Source organism: Rissa tridactyla, chromosome 13 (assembly GCF_028500815.1).
Source record: "Rissa tridactyla isolate bRisTri1 chromosome 13, bRisTri1.patW.cur.20221130, whole genome shotgun sequence".
NCBI classification, from domain to species: domain Eukaryota; kingdom Metazoa; phylum Chordata; class Aves; order Charadriiformes; family Laridae; genus Rissa; species Rissa tridactyla.
Genome location: NC_071478.1, coordinates 2,338,095 through 2,355,905, shown reverse-complemented (window position 1 = coordinate 2,355,905; position 17,811 = coordinate 2,338,095). Strand labels below are relative to the sequence as shown.

Genomic DNA, 17,811 nt, shown 5'->3' with positions numbered 1-17,811 from the left:
AGAGAATCAGCTGCTTCAGACACATGCCAGGAAAGGTCCCTTCCAACAGCGTTAACGCCAGAAAGACTGCAGGGATTTACATGGTTCAGGATCACCTTTCTCAGCAGATCAAAGATTTGGATGGAGGGCAGAGACCGCAGGCCAGTAAGAGCCTGCTGTGACATGACTGAGAGTTTGGTTTCTGTGTTCTGTCAACATGGCCAGAGGCTGCATTTACACAACTGGGAGACCGGCGTCAATGGAAACTTCTGAGACCACAGAAAGTCACATTCTGTTTAGTTTCATCTGGTCACCAACACTTCCCCTAAGCACAAAGGCACCTTTCACATGGGGGCAGAGGGAGGATTTAAATCAGCAAATGGCAACTGGCATCAGTATGGGGGAAAACGTATCATACCTTCAGCACTTGGTTCTTCCACAGCGGAGGGATGGGACTGGGAGATCCTTGAAGCTCCTTCCAACCCTACGTGTCCTTTTGCTGCTACAAGAAGACAGACAGCGAACAAATATAGACGTTCCCACCACCTGCTAGGAAGAGGAAAAGCAAGTTCCAATCATCATTTGTAACAGGAACACTACATTTTGCCACAAAAAGAGGAGGAAGTTCTCAATGAGCCCTCACTTCCACAGGGGAAGCCGAGGACGGCTGCCGTACGTAAGTCGTACTTCGGCACAGAATGCAGATTTACGCTTGGCTTCTTTGCTTCGCAGGAGCAGGCGAGAGGAACAGACCAGCAAGCAGGCGGGTGGCTGGACCAGCGCCGTGTGCTAGCAAATCCTTTCCCAACACCACCCTAGACCAAGAGACTAAAGTACTGAGAGAACTCATGCTTTAATAGACACTGAAATCACAAAGAAAGAAGGCCAAATGCCTTAGCAATTTCAATAAAAATATGAAAATCTTTTTACATGGTAAATTTCATAATATAAAAAGTTTAATGCTGTCTGGAAACAGAGTTTTAATTTACAAAGAAAGTCCATATAGGCCAAACATGGCTAACACTGCATACAAGGAGAGCAAGTGCTAAAGGGCTGCTGCTTGGAAGAGTCTTTGCTGACAGTCCTCTCCGAGTTACCATCTTCAACGCTCTTTTGAAGGAGTTCTGCAACTGAGGGGCCAAGTTTTCCAACACACACTTGCAGCCCTTCTGGACAGCACGGCAATGCAATGAACCCGAAACTGCTCAAACCCATTATTGCCACCCAGCCTGAAACTACCAGTGTTTCTTAACAGATTCAGGGCTATTTCTGTGCGCCTGGATCTGTTCTGCAACTTGAGAGAGATGTTCACAGAACGAGTTTGACCTAATGAAAGGAAACATGGCCTAGAGTGATATACGTGAGTGTAGCATCCCTTCAATGCTTTTTCCTTGTTTAAGTAAGGTATGATTAAAAAGAAGGAAAATCAGTACCAGGCCAGAGTACAGGCTAGCCAACAAAATCAAATTAAACTGGATTTTGATGAGAGAGATTGTTTACTGTTCCCATTTAGTTGGAGCTAAAGACAGTCAATAAAAAATCTGTAACCTCACACAGTAAAACATACAGGGCAAAACCAAACTAAAATACATTCTATGGCCTTGGGGAATGGTTGCATGTGGCAGGTTTAATGTGAAAGTGGATAATACCTAATTCTTATTGCTCACTGTATCAAGCAGTGTTGTCACTTGTACCATGCACAAATACAACAACGACAAATGCATTTAAACTCCACAGAAGGAATTCTAATATCAAACGGAGAACATGTTATTTTCATTTCCTGAATTTCTCCACATATTGGGCAAACCTGATAAAACTCTTTTTTTTTTTTTTTCTCCTCACAAAGGGGTTGTTTCTCATTCAGGGGGTGGAGGAGTGAGGCACAAGGTGTGTGAAGTGTCTCCCAGCCATGAGCAAGCATGCATCTTCATGGCTCTCGTTAAGCCAATGGAAGTGCCCTGTGTCAAGTCGAGGGAAACACATTTCCCAAAGGACTTCTTCTAGTGACACCTTCCTTTATACAACACCAATTTCCCAAATACTGAACTTCCTCTACATCTGAACCCTTCCCCGTTTCTAATGCTCCCCCCTCCCTCAAAAAAAACCAACTGAAGAATCACCACCACCCCCCGCCCCGATTCAGCTCTTTCTGAAAACTTCAAGCCAGTACAAAACCCACTGGCAGCATGAAAATGGGTTGCACCAAAATGGCAATAGAGAATATGTCTACAGATTAAAAAGAGCCTTTAGTTATGGAAGTAAACTACAAGTAAAGAGGCTTATTTCTGGCATGTTATGCAGCACTACAGGGAGTATTTGCTGTTGCTATAAACAAAAAGCTGCCCACTTCCATCCTGGCTGTTCCTGGGATGTCGTTTTAAAACAGTTATGCTGGTTAGAAACAGATTAGGTCACATGAAGTCTCTCAGCAGGCTTGTGACCACAGCAAGCTGCACGATCAGCAATCTCACCGTCTAGATGACGGGCAGACGCTGTACTGACTCATTTTGGCCCACTATTCTAATTTTTCCTGCCAAATGATGAGAAGATGATATCTAGCACCAAACCATCACAGAAAGATGTAATGTACAGACAAGTAACTTGCATCATATGAGTTGAACAGATTTACTCAACTGTTTTGCTACATTGCATAATACGAGTAGAGAGTAACTACTCTTTTTGTCTTTCTGCACTGAAACTTGTGATCGTCCATCTCTTGTTAGCTGACTGTAACAACACAGCCCTATATTCTTTGCCTTTAGTGTTTGTGTTGATTTCTTGCAATGGCAAAAAAGAAAACATTCTCCAGAACCCAGTGGATTCTAGAATATGCTCAAAACAAGCATTTGATATATGCACCACGAGTACGCTGAGCCCAAGTAATTTTATATTCCGGTATCAGAACTGAATCCTCTGTCCTGCTCTCATGCTTTTCCTCCAAGATCCCTAAGAAAATCACAAATGATCAGATCCATATTTCGAGAAGAGCATCTAGACACCATTAAGTGCAACAATTATCTGCATCAGCAACGTGCCCCTAATACGTTTACAGAGCTGACTGCACTCACCATTCAGGTAGTCAGTTGCAAGACTGGAAGTTGACTTAAGATCCAGCTAAAACTCAGGGCCTAATTAATTAAGCCTCACAACACCTCTGTGAGGTAGGTAGGTAAGTATTACTATCCCCATGTAGACAGAAAGGGAAGACGAGGCACGGAGAGGTGAAGTGATTAGCCTTCAGTCACCCAGTGAATTTTGGGAGTGCAGAATAGAAACCAAAAGCCTTGGCGATCCAGTGCTCCGACTTCATAGCACACGGCCTGGGCAATACTTTGCTCGGATCCAAGTGTGCGCTGTGGCTGAGTTAATGCTACCACACGCCCACAGTTTTCAGTGCACGTCAATTATCATTTTGGATTCTGATTACATCACTGCATTCAACAGCCGCTTAAAGGAAGTATCTCCAACTTGATCCATAACACCTAACCACCACCTAGCCTAGGAAAGCTTGCGTTACACGTCACCCCTGGGGTGCTCTTGGTTCTCCACAGATCAGAGGGCACACGTTTTTGCGTACGGCCGCTCCGCTTGCTGCCTCGCGTACGTGCTCTGACTGCACTGACATCCGCTTACACTGGTCTACTCGCTCCAAAAGAAACTCGCTTCCACAGCAGGGGAAAGGTCTGCAGACCCGCCCATCATGAGCTATGTGGAACCAATTAGCGGGATTGCTCAGGTGATTTCCAAACCGCATACATGATGTCCCAGTCCTGCCTACTGTGGAACTGTACAATAATGTTCTGAGCTTCAGTGTCTGTAACCCTTTTCTGTGCGCCCTTGGCAGACAGAAAACATCCGTGCTGCCCAAATGCTTGACAAGATGAAAATTTCACCATCATAACGCTGTGTGCCAGAAAGATCAGAGCACCCAATAAAACCAGAACCTGTCTCTCTGACACACGCTCTCTACCTCACGCTGAGGTTCACCTTCCGTGTTATGCCCCAAACATTCTTTTTGAGCAGATGAACCAGCAAAATATCACCTGGAAGTTTTCCCTCCAGAAAAGAGTTACCTGAGATGCAGGTTTTAGGGCACCTCTGTCCTCTTGTCTTTGTTTCACCAGCCTCTAAATGATGCAAGAGAACTGCAGTATCATGCTGCTATGGAGTTTATTGCCAGCAATTTCTTGTGTTTGGCTAACTTGGCAGAAATATCTAGAGGTATGTTATCTTGTCCTCTCTGTCAGCCTTTGAAAGAAATCAAATAAAAGGCTTGTACGTCTCCAAGCAGAAACTCGTGCATACTTTCTTTGTGGTATACATGAAAGTTCTGCCTCCTCTCGCTTCCCTCTCCAATCCCTGATATGTATAATTTCTGTATAAAAAGCCAGCTGTAAAACCTCCTGTTAGGTTAAGAAATACAAGTACATGACTCAAAAGCTAGTGTTTTATGAACAGACAACTAGATTCATTGGACCTGTTGCTGCAAATACCGAACACTACATAGAACCTTTTATCAAGCGAGTCTGGCCAAGGTCCTGATAAGGGAAACTAAAACCCATCTGTGTAAGGCCCGTGTTCCTACGCAGTGACAGCCAGGGCCGATCTGTCACACTCCTGTGCATTGCCAACTGTGGGTATGACCACGGCTTCTTAGATAACGGTTCTGTATTGATAAAGGCAAGTGGGCAGAAGCAAATACTTTAACAAGACCGTAAGTCATCGGCTGGTACTCAAGACATTTCAACATTTGGAGGAAGGAAAAAATCTTCCTGGTGACAAAAATTTATAACCGTTTCCAGATGGCAGCCTCAAGGAGCGTGTGGCTCCTGGAGTGCTAGTGGAAGGTGGAGAATGAGCAGATGTCACTGCATTTGTAGTTTCAGGCCGCCTGTGTCCGTTCGGAGGGTTCTTTTGTGGAGAAGCAAGGTGTTGCTCAATAGACAGGTCCTTTAGTTCCAGCTTATCTGCACTTTCTTCTTTGCTGTGCCGTGGAGATAAATTGAGCAAGCTGAGGACATCTTTCTTAGAAGTCATTGTTCCAGGAGCTCCTCGGAGAATCTTTATCGGGCCAGTGGAGTGATGGGGAGTGCTTTGCCAGAACATCTTTAAGTTGTGAATTGCTTGCACTTTTTCATCGATGGCAGCCATTTTTAATTTGTCTATGTCTGGGGCATCAGCTGGACTTGAGCGAGCAGAACCAGCGGAGGAATAAGAAAGCGCGGGAGATGGAGTGCTGCCACCAGGAGACTGATGCCCTGAGCTTGGAGAGATATTTCTGGGTGATTTAGAAATATGAGCACTGTAGGGAGAGCTGGGGTACTTGAGCTTAAAGTGAGGCTGCTCCGTTAAGGACCCATGTGAATCACAGCTTGGAGACGGCTGCCCGCTGTAGTGGCCTGGGCCATCTTTGTTTGACATCTCCGATGTCGTAGGGCTATTATAGCCGGAACTCACTTTCTGAAGGGATGAACTCCTTGTTGGAGGCTTTGGTTTAATTGCAAGAGGTGAAGACTGATTCTTCTGGCTAGAGCTAACGGGCCGACTGAACGCACTGGTCTCTGAAGATCTGAATGCAGACACACCTGCCGGGGTGGAAGCCCCATCGTCTGAATTGTTGCTCTTGCTTATTTGGCTGCTGCTTCTCTGAAGACGTTCAACAGCAATGAGGTGACTCTGAGTTTCCTCCAGAATTTTTTGGGCCAGCTCTTGCGGATCAAGCTTTGGATTACTGTCCTCCTGGGATTTGACAGTGCTGTCAGTCTCAGTGCTAGACTGGTCAGATTCCCCAGTATCAGAACTTGCAAGTTTCCCAACTTTTTGGAAAGGTGAATTTGGACTGGGAATAAGAGTCATTTTAACAGGAGAATTTGGGGTGCTTATGCTCCCTTTGGAGTTGACAGACTCTTTAATGCCTCCAGCCTGACCACTTTTGGGCTGTTTGTGATCAGGGGAAAATCTTGGTTTTATATTTTCTTGGTAACTGGCCAAAGGCTCGTTGCTGATGATAGAAAAACCTTCATACTCTTCCTCATCTTTGCTGGCTACAGTGCTGGTTTGTGGTGACAACTGGCTCTGTACTGCAGACCTGTGCGGGTAGACGTTCTTGGGCCTCTCATAGTCCTGGCGTCCCCTGTGTACCACGCCATCTGGCATGTTCTCTGGCTTGGAAACAAAACTCATGGAAGAAGCAATGGAGCTCAGGCTATACACCGAAATGGCATCTGATGCAATGCTGTCTGGACAAGTAGGAGAGAATGGAGGGTTTTGATACTGGGGTACAGGGTTAGAAATAGACTGAGCAGAAGCCAGTGACTCTAGCGATGAGGAACTGTCCAGGCTAAGACGCTTAGGCAGCTCTGTAGAATCTAAAAAAGAAAAAGAATATGTAGAAACAGGCCCCTGGATACACAGTAAAATCAATCAAAACCAGATAACGTTCTACCACAATTAAGAGGAAATGCTACAAAACATGCACTCAGACTCTGTGCTACTTTGAAATACCTGACTACTACTTAGGTGAGTAAAAAAATGTGCACAGCCCAGGAAATGCACAGGCAGGAACTTCAGTCCGGTTATCCTAGATGAAACTTGTCAATTCATTATTATTTTATATCTCAAAACCAAGAGTGAGTTACACACCCTCCAGCTGCTGGACTCTACTCCCAGCTTTGGCCTCAGCCAAGTCTTAAGTGTTTGTTTCCCGTATAAAAATAACGTTTGCTGCACCTGTTGTATGATGTATGGTCTGTATGACGTGTGTGTGATGAGGTACGTATGATCTCTGCAAGAGTGTGACATTTTAATAGAAGCCATTCTAATCAAACCATCAGATGATATAGGAGCAAAAACTACTGTAAGCAGCTTTACCAAAAAGTGCCAGCAAGGACTGCAGAGCAAAGTGCATGGTCCTCCTATTAGCTTGTTTCCCAGTTTTCAGAATCACCTCCTCTTGGCCAACTTCGCAAAGGTCAAAACCTGTAGTGGAATATGGAGCAGAAAGTCACACCTCAGAAAGATCCAATGTCTTAAACAAGTGTGATCTCATTTATAACACAAATAGAACAAAGAGATATGAAATCCTGCAGTATCCCAGAACGATGACTCCTCACCTACAACGTACAGTTTGTTGGTTTGTTTTTATTACTATTTAGCATGCCTCCTCCGGGTGTTGGGAGCTTTATAGTGCTGGACTGTGAGCACATACACATGAACAAACCACTCCTGTCCAAACTGACAGACAAAATGCACTAGTCAGTACTTCTTTAGTTATGAATTATTTGGAATTGTCTGGGAATGATACACTAAGCACACCTCAGGGGACAGTGTCCCACATACCCCTACCATTCATCATTAATCCCAAGTTTTCTCACAGAAATGGGCCTGAAGAAGAGCACAGACCTTGGAATTTGGCAAATGAAGGCTGGGCTGCAGGAGGCATGACTGTGTTTGAGAAACGACACCTGGCTTTTATGAGCTCCTTAAGCTGTCTTCTTGGATGTTTCTTTTTGCAGCATTGCCTCTTCCCTTCAACGTCCTTTTACTAACTCTAAGCAAAGTCCAAGCTGGAATAAAATCTGGTTTGATATTTAATTTTCAGCTCTCTTTTCTGCAGAACGTAGACCCTGGTACATACTATCACCCTGGTACGTCCTGCCCTTGCCCAGCACACAGCTTTCCCTGCCAAAGGAATGACTGGTTCACTTCAGGTAGAAGGCCAGAAGCAAACACAAAAATATTATGAACAAGAGGGGAACAGGATCCTGAAATAAAAACTGGGGTTAAACCAACCTGACGGCATGAAGCTGCTGTCAACCCCAAAACCCATGTTTTGCTCACTCAGGTTATGTTTTGGTGCATGACAGAAAAAATACACCTTACCACTGGCCAACTGGTGAGCGAAAAAGCTCTGTGATGTGAACTGGCAAAGACGTACTGAGCAGTCAGGGATCACATCCAGAGACGCACAGACAGACAGACAGATCTAAAGCACCCAGACAAACAAAGCTAAGGCTGGGAGTCTCACTGCTACTTCAAGACACCATATGAGACACTCGCAATACTTTTAGAAAGACAGTGGAAATAAGTGTTTTCCTACCTAGAGCTGCCAGAAACTCATGACAGCCAGGCAGCCTCCAGAGTTGGACACTGATGGAAACCTGGATTGGTGCAGAAGAGAAATCTTGCTCCTTCTCGCCTGCCTGAAGTTGAACCAGGACCTGATGCAGCTGAAGATAACACCACAAACAATTAGCCACTCCTTACAAATCCCATCACTGCTTTTCTGACAGTCACAGCTGAGGAAATGCATTACAAACATCCCTTTCCCCCTACACCCATATACCCAGCTGCTGCTCCTGAACAGAACAGTGAGATGAAAAGGTCTGGGCACAGGGACAGTTCAGGGACAGCAACGATGGACAAACTTGAACAGAAGCAAAGGCAGGGGCAGAACAGGGGTGAGGGTTGGGGAGTGTGGCCAGTGGAAACTGAGCAAGAAGGAAGCACAGCAGGAAAATCTGTGAAGTGAAAGAAAAGGCAAGAGCTACTCTGGGGCTGCTCACAGAAATATACTAAAGCCCATTCCATGACTGAGCCATACTCCTCACGCAAATCCCAAGAAACTCATTCTCAGCATTTAACTGGGCAGAACAAGTCATATGAAACCATGGAAGACTTTCCTAATAATTCCATGGGGTCCAGGAAAGAAGTTTCCCAACTGTGCCCAAGGGACAGGAGTAGCAAAGTAGCGGACAAAAGTGTTTATGAAGATCTGACACAAATTAAGGTGCCAGGATCCCATGTAATTCCAAAACACAGCCACAGCAGGAAGGATGGAAAGTCGTTATTCAGGGACCAGCTAACCTCAGGACCACCCATCTCTCGCAACCCACAAAAGCTCACACCGTCTTTTTTCCACAGTAGCACTATGGAGCAAATTCCAGGCCTGAAAGCGGCTTGAAGACACTACTCTGCAGCGCAGGGCAATGGGTCTGCACTGACCAAGGCATTTTAGCCTGCACAGCAGTGTCATTCCCCAGTGCGTGTTAATACTCACCATTCCCACCATATTTTTAACAGCCTTCGGGCAGCAGATTACAAGAAGGGAAAAGAGAGGAGAAAAGAAAGAAAGGACACAGGTTATTCTGTGTTACAAAATGCCTGTGACAGGGAACCCTGCGGTGACACATCCACATGCAAAGCAGCATCCTGACTGCAAGATGCTCTGTCCAGAGAAAGACGGGAGCAATGGAAATGGCTCGAGGAGTCCAACAGCGTGGGAACAGGCAGCTGGAATCTGGGAGTGCCCAGCTCATTACAGTCAACTCAGACGCTTAGCAGGCAGATACTCAGGCCAACCCACATTCTGGCAGAAGGCTGAACATAAAACAAGCCCTTCTCTTGTTTTCTCTGGGATACATTATTGGCACTTAATGCGCTCAGCAACCCCTAACTTTTCCTTGTCGTGCCGTAGCACTGAAGTTCTCTTTTTTGTGGTTCCTGCCTTCTGTTTTGCACTAAAAATAAGTGTTTTCTATCCAGAGCAAAAGAGCAGGCTCCCTGCCTTGCTGCTTCACCAATGCCAAGAGCGCTTGCTCCCTTATGACACCTATCACCCATATGGGAAAGACAGTAAGCAACACCCGCTGACTGAACTGTCAGTCATTACACTCCAATTTTGAACAAAGTCTTCTCTCCTTTGGGACACGCAGAGCCTGCGCTGCTCACCAACTGAACTGCTGAGAGGAAGGAGGGGGATAAAAGCAAGTAACCGCAGAGGAAGGGAGAGCTAAGTTGAAAAACCCCAACGTGTAACTGGGTAGACTCTTGTGCAAAAGGAAATTCTGCCTGGGGTTTGGGCTACAGAAGAACATTTGCAAAAACAATGCAACACCCCTGCCAAGATTTATTGCATGGGGCAGCCGAGGAAATGGTGAGTGCATCTTTTGTTAGTTGTGTACAGCCATCTGCATGTTTTTCCTTGGGTGATTTAATTATCTGAGGCAAGAAGACAATCGTGAAGTAATCCCATGGACACTGTAACACATTCCGATCTAGCGGAATGTTGTCTTCTGCTCATCACATCCCTCCTACTCTGGGCCTCCCTCTGGTGGCAATGAGGAAAAAATAACCCTGCTATTCAACCACAGAAGTCTCAGGCAGTGACAAAAGAGCCAAGGCAAGAAAGCAAAATGCCACAAAGGACAAGCCGGTAGAAATACCTCATGTGCTACTGTAGATCATAACAAGAAACACTTTCCTTGAAGGATATTCAGTCTAATGGATTGACAAAGCAGGCTTCTTAGCGGGCAAGGGCAAAGCTGGCGCTGTTGTTTTGCATTTTGTGCAGAGACTCAACATGACAGAATGAAGGGAAACCTTCTGAAGCTGCACGGAGATAATCCCAGTTACCCACCACAGTAATTCCCTAAAACTTTTGCACGGGGAAAGGTGAAAAGAGAGTTATACGCCCATTCACTATGTGCAGTGTGTTCATTCACTAAAGCAGGCAAACGATCACAGTAAACCTCATCAGAGGAGCAACCAGGACAGCAAGAAACGTGTAATGGAAAGCCAGCCAGGCTGGTGGCACAGAGACAGGTTAGGTTAGGCCAGGCATGCTAGAAAGGCTGGGGAGAGGGGGGAATGTGAAGGAGACTGGGGGAAAACGGGGGAAGTCCCATAGCCACAGGTGGCACTGTCTTTCTCTTAGAAGACCATGAATCCTTTCAGCAGAGCTACGAGCACGCCCACCAGAGAAGCACAGGCTCAGTAAGTTTTCTGACAGACCTAGCATTGTCCAAAGTCAGCTATACATTGGGACTTTGGTAACTACAGTGGACAAAGACCAGCCCTAGACAGGATGGCCAAATAGCAATTACTGGTTCTGACGCTAATTTCCCATATTTTGCTTCCCCCTCACTGCAGTAGGTATCCATGTTTTCATTTCTGTCACTGAACGGGAGACCCAAGGCCATGCAGCCCAGTAACATATCTGCATTTTTCTCTTCTGGACACAGACTTTCATTCACACAAACACGAAAGTTTAGCATTTCAACCCTGAAGTATCCCAGCAAGCTCTGGGTTGATAAACCAGGGATGGCCTGGGAAGAACCATTTGGAAACTGGTACTGGAGGGAAACCTCCCCACTCACCCTGTTGATAAGCTGTTCTCCTGTTTCTGAAGCTGTGATAAGTTTACAAAGTGCCTGAAGTGCAGGGTTAGGCAAACCTGAAAAACATCAGCAGAAACAGGGATTGTTCAGTATCTGTTTCTTGACCGCTAGAAATGCAACAACCCAAAAAGAACATAAACTCGGCTAGTTCCTAAAACCTCTCCCCTACATCACTGAACAGTTCTGGAAGCAGCAGCAATTTCCAGAAAACAACAGGTTTTCCCACTTTGCATCTGATTACGTATTTTCTGTCTGAGAGCTGGGAGAATGGAATAGTCACATCATGCTTCTCGGCTACTGGACTCAGTAGTAAATGATTCCCATCTATGACAAAATCTTCGGTAAACGTTTACTCGTAGAACCTCTGTCCTGTTAAATACTTTTCTTTCATTGGTGTAAAACATCACCATTTCACAGGCTTGCATCAAAGAAAGGCAGGGCAAGGCAGATGGATGAGGACAGAGCCGATAGCCGGCCTGCTTCTTACCCAGGAGGGACTGTATGGTGGTGCTGCACTGCTGCAGCCGGTCGCCGGGGTCCGCAGTTGGGAAGAACACTGCTGCCGGGAGGCCGCTGGCTGGAGGGTCCAGTCGAAAGCCTACCGCAGTGAGCAGCGCCTGCCAGCCTGGAATGCCACCGACTTTATTCTCCACGCTTTGTTGGGAGGTATACATGGAGTTGTGCTGCCCGTTCTGGATTCGCTGCAACGATTTCTCCACCTTTGGGGAAAATAGAGCATTAGTTTATTTTAGAAGAGATTTTTACTAATCGCCTCTTTTTACACAGCGAAGAGTCAGAAACGGCAGGTTGAGAGACAGCAAACCCGATGTTGAACCTGGCTTGTCTCACACAGAAGGATGTTAGTGCCCTTGAAAACAGAGGGTCCAGTAACTCAGCGCTCACAGCTGTAAAATCACTGTGATGAGTGTCAACATTCTCTGGGATCCGGAGAAAGTAATGCCACAGGACACTAAGTACCAGTTTGATTGTGATTGTTTCCTGTAAGCCTGGCAGCTACATTTCTCCCCAAAAGATGACTCGCGTTCAGGTTCCAGTCTCTTGCGTACACTGCTCATTACCAGGCAAGAGTCTGCAGCTATACAGTAAACAGTAAAGAGAGATGTGTGTCCACAAAACCCAGCAACTGGGATGACTAGGAATATTCACACATTTTCATCATCCTATGGATATTCCACATTCCTGTGGGACGACAGAAGACACATTGGAAAGAAAAGTATTAAAAGTCATGAGAGATTATTCTAGCCATCTGGCAGTTTGGCTTCAGCCCTGCTGCTCCCCACAACAGGCTGCTGGCACATATGGGGACAAAAGAGCCTCTTATCTTCCAAGTATGCAGAGAGGCAGCAGTCACCACGCTCTGCATCTCCGTGACTGCAATGTTCATAGCTATTTTCTTGTAGAAACAATTAACCCCAATAAAGCAGAGACCCAATTCAACAGCTAATGGAAACCAGATGGGTCTGGGGAGGATTTTGTCACAACACAATGCAAGACTTTGCTCACTTTACCTCTTTTTGCTCCTGACACTTTATCAGGTGTCCCAGTCTTTTTGCAAGAGACTACCTTACGGTAAGGGAGAAGGGTTGAAGGTTTATATTCAGGTGTGAGTGGTTACACATCAGGGTGTTTCTCTTCCCGTTCATCATTTACAGATGCATACCCACAGGTAACATTGTCTCACCACTACATGGTCTGCAGTACCCCCCCTGTGGTGTGGTAGTCTTTCCTTTCTCTTACCAGATGTAGCAGGACACGCAGGGCATCTCGTGCCCTTTCAGGGTGCTGCAGTATCTCAGTCAGGGCCTGGCCTACCAGTGAAGAAGGGCTATTCAGCTTCATATCACTCCCAATAAGCATGAAACCTAGAGGATGCAGAATAAGAGACGCTCAACCTCCCTTTGTTACAGAAAATGTTCAAAACAGAAGCAGATATCCTCTGCCCTCCAGGACTAATGGAATGATGGCTTACTGTGCCCTGCAGAGTGATATTCTTTTCCCAGAGCAGCTACCCACTCCCTGCCGAGTCCCATAGACTGAACTTCCAGAAAGCTTCTAGATGCTTCTTACTGTCGTCCTCTATTAAATCAATAGTGTTTTCCTGTTCAAGCAAGCGGAAAAACACTGTATTGCAGCTAAAGTTGTCCTAGCACACTCCATGTCTCCCCTTTACCGCAGTGGAAATCAATAGATGCTAAGCGGTGCTTGCAGAAACAGAACTCAGAAAACCGAGAGCTTTCCCTGTCTCGGTCAGAAACCTCTCTTGGCTTATGCATATCTAAATGCTAGGTTCTCCAAATGGCAACAGAAGGAGCTCTGCCTTCCCCTTCTCACCCACTGCAGCGAGGTACGCGGCTGTCCATCCTCACTCTGGCGCTCTATCTGAGACTCACCATTAAGTGCCCAAGGTGAAAGCCAGGGATTGTGTGTAAGGAACTTGCTTAACTACCCCAGAAGGGGCAGTACTAAGACAGCCTCAGCAGCTGGAAGCCTCTCCTTGATGCCAAGCACCCATGTCGACGCTCATTCTGTTTTGCCTAGGAAGCGGTCGCCTTTTTTTTTTTCTCTCAATGCTCTTTCCTTTGAGACAGAAAAATCTTGGAAGGAAAATAAAACAGAAACTGAACTGTGAACTGTAACCTAAACTCAGCTCCCATCTGGTATTGTCTGAATCATGTCCTAACGCTGGACTCAACAAGCCTGAAATCACTCTGTCAGACTAACTCCAAGTTCGCTAAAATACAAGCTCTAGCGAGTTTCCTCCTCCTCCAGCTACAGGTTACATCAGAGCCATACTCACAACAGCTTCCTGATAGAAGAAACATGGCACTGCTGCCTGTGCAAAAATATCCATCTGGGGAATGCGTGCAGCTTTCAAAAACCAGGACTTGTGCCAGGAAAAAAAATGCAGGTTATTTGTATATATCCCTGTAACAACATTGTTAACTCCAAGACTTTGGCTTTCTGAATCTCAACTCATTTATCTAATTGAGAGGCAACAAGCACCAGCACTCCACCCCTGAGCTTACGCTGCTGAGAAATTGCCAGTTGAAGCAAGGGAAACCTTTCTCCTAAAAGGACCAAAGGAGTCAGCCCCACAAGGGTTATGTCACAGAAACCATAGCCACTGGTTGCTGCTGCAACTTCCAGAAGTACTACTCTTGCCTCCTTATTAGAGTTTCACTAAATTCTCAGTGAGAAGGTTCTGTACGTTTGCTCCAGCTAACTCCACCTCAAGTCCACAGGAGACTTGACCCTATAGATTTCAAACACAGGAACTGAGTAATTCGATTTCTTACCAGTCATGAAACCATTGTGATATCACAGACTTCACCTCACAACTGCCTTAAATTCTACCAAATTCATAACCCGCTTACTGTACGCAGTGAAATACCCATGTTTTCCATGACACTGACATGTAACTGCTCTCATCTGAATCTGGCTCTGAAACACGGGGGCTGACTTCTGGGAGAGCACAGGGCACATGCTACTCCCAACTACCTGCTAGCACTGCTCCTTGCTTAACCCAAACAACTTGGCATAACAGCGCTTCCTAGAAACCCTGCCTTGTTTGTTGAAAAGCAGGTTCTTCCTACCTGCCCAGTTGGACGGATGGGAGAACTGCTTGCTGCTCTGTACAGTTTTCATCGCTTCTCCAAGGGCTGCACTGGCTTTCATCCCATTTAAGAGGGAGGAATAGAAGGCGTGCACAAACATTTTGGAAGCAGCCACAGGAACAGGCCAAAGTGACACCAGGACACACTGAGCCCCAGCGGCCAGGAATGCTCTTGTCAAGCCAATGACTCCATCAGCAGTGACTTTGCTGTTGGATTCTTGGTAAGAGCCAAGAACCACTAATTTGACAGGAAGCCGCAGATCCAGGACATCAGCTGCTGTAAGCAGAAACTCCTGAAGAGGAGGGCAGTCTGAGATGCTCTCCACATCGCTGGCATCATCCTGCATCCGAAGGGATTCTGGGATTGTGTAGGGGTTCCCAAAAGAACTCTTGCTGCTGGCTGGATTGCTGTCAGTGTTGGGCGTCAGGACCAAAGCAGCCAGTTTCCAGGAGACATGGGTTGCAAAATGGACACATTCTGCCTGAGTGAGGGCACTCATGACCCTCTCTTTTGTTGCTGCACTGCCAACTAAGGGCTGGCAGCCAAGTAACTCGGACACCATATATGCTTCCTCTTCTGCAGAGGGCATCGGTCCCCATAGCCACCTGTCCATAACTGCTGAAGGGAGCTTGGGATTTCCTACGACAGCTGCCATTGAGGTAGAACTGGAGTAAGCAGGAGTATTCTTCCTCGCATGGGACTACAAACAGAAAGAGAAAGAGAAAATGGGGTTCAAAGATCTGTTTGTTATGGTGCTAGTAATAAAATATCCTCTCTCTGGCTCTAAACACAAGTCTGGTTGTCATAATTACAAAAACATCATTTTGTTTCTTTAGTTTCTTCCATTTAACTATTCCAAGGAACATTTCCCCTTGAGTCCAGTCAGGACTTCTAGCCCCGTGTCTTGGATGAACAGATAGACAAGAACAGAAAACAACAGACTTAGCCCAGGTCCCTTTGAGGGCTGTAGAAGAGCTAAAAGCATGAAAAAGATCCCACCTTCTGGGAAGACCACTTGTAATCACTCGCTAACTGGTTTCTCGTGCCTGTATTTCAAGGATCAGTGTCACCGCTGCCAGCGACATGGTGCTGCATGTAACTGGTTACTGGGGCCTGATACTGCACAGAAAAGCCCAGTCCCCACACCAGAAATGCTGACAAGGTTCAGAGCCTTTTGCTGTTCAAGTGACTGCGTTTAACACAGTGCAAGCCAAGGCAGGCAGCAGAGCACCGCTCAGCAAGGGCAGCTGGGACTCAGGGCATTCTCCCTGGAGACCTGGGCCTTAGCCGTGCTGATGCCAAACATCAGCATGAAGATACTTCTGCAGGATTTGCCTGTGATATTTGCTTTACCTTATAGTTTCAGTGTCACGAGGCATTAGTGGCCTTCTCCACACAGAAAACTAAAATGTAGGTAAATATACCAGGAACGTGACCGGACAGTCAGCTTGCCAAGGAAGCTCAAGCATTGATCACAAACACCTGCATTTCTGCGGTCTGCCATGTAGTTCCACATCCCAGGACAGTCCCCTTAAAATGAGGATATTCAAACGATCCGTTCCCCTTGTCCTTCTTGGCATGCCTGGGGCTGTGATTTTGTGCCGCAGGAACATCATCAGAATCTACTTCACAGCTGTGGTGCTCAACGTGCTCATCAGAACTGTGATTGCCTCAGGAAGGTGGTACCTTTGTGCTTTCTATTTTTGTGTCTGGCATAACAGGACAGAGCTGCTGCCATTTTAGTACGTATAGGAACCTGCACCTCGCAGGAGAGGTTTTATAAGAGTCAGGTTGTATAAGGCGATGTCTGACCTTGGAGCTGGGATTCAGCGACTGGATGGATGGCACCGCGATGAGGCTGAAGCGCTCATAGAGGTACTCATTGGAGGAACTGCCCTTCAGGAGAGCAAAAGGAATGAGGTACAGTTCTCCCTCCAGAACCAGTATCAGCTGGCGGTGGCGGCCAACAGGCCCACTGGAATGCATCAAACCCTGAAAGGAAAAGAGAGAGAATCAGTTCGGCCCTTGCACTCCATCAGCGCCCCAGCCTGCGCTTTCCAAGCACCAGGCTCTAGTCTGACCCCACGTCAGGTCTGGAATATCCACATCAGAATTGTGCTCTGAGCGAAGACAGATGCAGTGACAGGCGAACGCACGCTGTCATTGAACAGATCTATACAGCTGGACTGTAGCTCACCTGTGCACAAACAACCCATTTGAGACGAACGAGCCTTGAGCGCACTGACACACCGCACAGACCCTGGCCGTCACAGCCAGCCTCAGCCAAGCACGGTGTAGCCCAGCATCACCACAGTGCAGTTACAATCTTTGCTAAACTCAGCCACCCATGTCTCATCAACATTATTATCACCTTATCCTTTGAAAGAGAATATTCTTCCTGAGATTGAATTTCAAAATAGCAATTTCCTATAAAAGGGCAAACAGCCTACAGACAGATTGTGTCTATGACCTGCTCTTCGAGGCACTTGACGTTGTAATCAACCCAGAGTCACAAATAGGTCTAAGCAGCAAATATCTGATGGATGGAGAAGTGAGGCAGAGAGATTAATAAACAGGGAACACCCAGCTGGGCCCCAAAAGTGGCAACTGCTCCTGGTCCCATATAACTGTGGGAATTTCATTCTTATTTATCTAGTGTATCGTAAAAATAGTTATCACCCCAGGAAAAAGTAACTTCAAAGCACTGAAAGCTGCTCCAACTTAAACACTTGCAGCACCTAAAAAAAATAATGTCTAAAGGACACTCATGCAAAACGGCAGTGAATTTCTAAGCAGTTCTCCACCTTTAAGCTACAGTAGCAGCCATAGCTTGGCCAAGCAAATAAAGATTTGAAGATGAAACTTTTAACACAAGCTTGGATGAGAGCAAGTCCTCAACTTGACAGTTTTGGAGATAACCAGTTCAACTACTGTTGTTCTACTTCTGTCTAGACTGCTCGACGTTCCCAAAGGCAAGCTAACTTTGCAGTGTTCACTGCAGGACGGAGACAAGGATCTAG

At 46.3% G+C, this 17,811-nt stretch overlaps 1 protein-coding gene across 4 annotated transcripts in view; it reads right to left on the bottom strand.

Moving 5' to 3' along the window:
- Window positions 1–813: 813 nt before the first annotated feature.
- TTC28 (tetratricopeptide repeat domain 28) overlaps window positions 814–17,811 on the bottom strand; it is a 172,505-nt gene continuing 155,507 nt past the window's right edge. For 3 of the 4 annotated variants that reach the window (XM_054219393.1, XM_054219395.1, XM_054219396.1), the window contains 9 exons: window positions 16,604–16,783; window positions 14,771–15,491; window positions 12,915–13,039; window positions 11,644–11,875; window positions 11,136–11,212; window positions 9,038–9,061; window positions 8,078–8,207; window positions 6,850–6,957; window positions 814–6,347 (listed from right to left, as the gene is read on the bottom strand). In XM_054219393.1, coding sequence (XP_054075368.1) covers window positions 4,723–6,347; window positions 6,850–6,957; window positions 8,078–8,207; window positions 9,038–9,061; window positions 11,136–11,212; window positions 11,644–11,875; window positions 12,915–13,039; window positions 14,771–15,491; window positions 16,604–16,783 — 3,222 coding nt within the window. In that variant the 3' untranslated portion in view covers window positions 814–4,722. The remainder of the gene's footprint in view (window positions 6,348–6,849; window positions 6,958–8,077; window positions 8,208–9,037; window positions 9,062–11,135; window positions 11,213–11,643; window positions 11,876–12,914; window positions 13,040–14,770; window positions 15,492–16,603; window positions 16,784–17,811) is intronic. The other variant, XM_054219394.1, reaches the window with a different exon arrangement.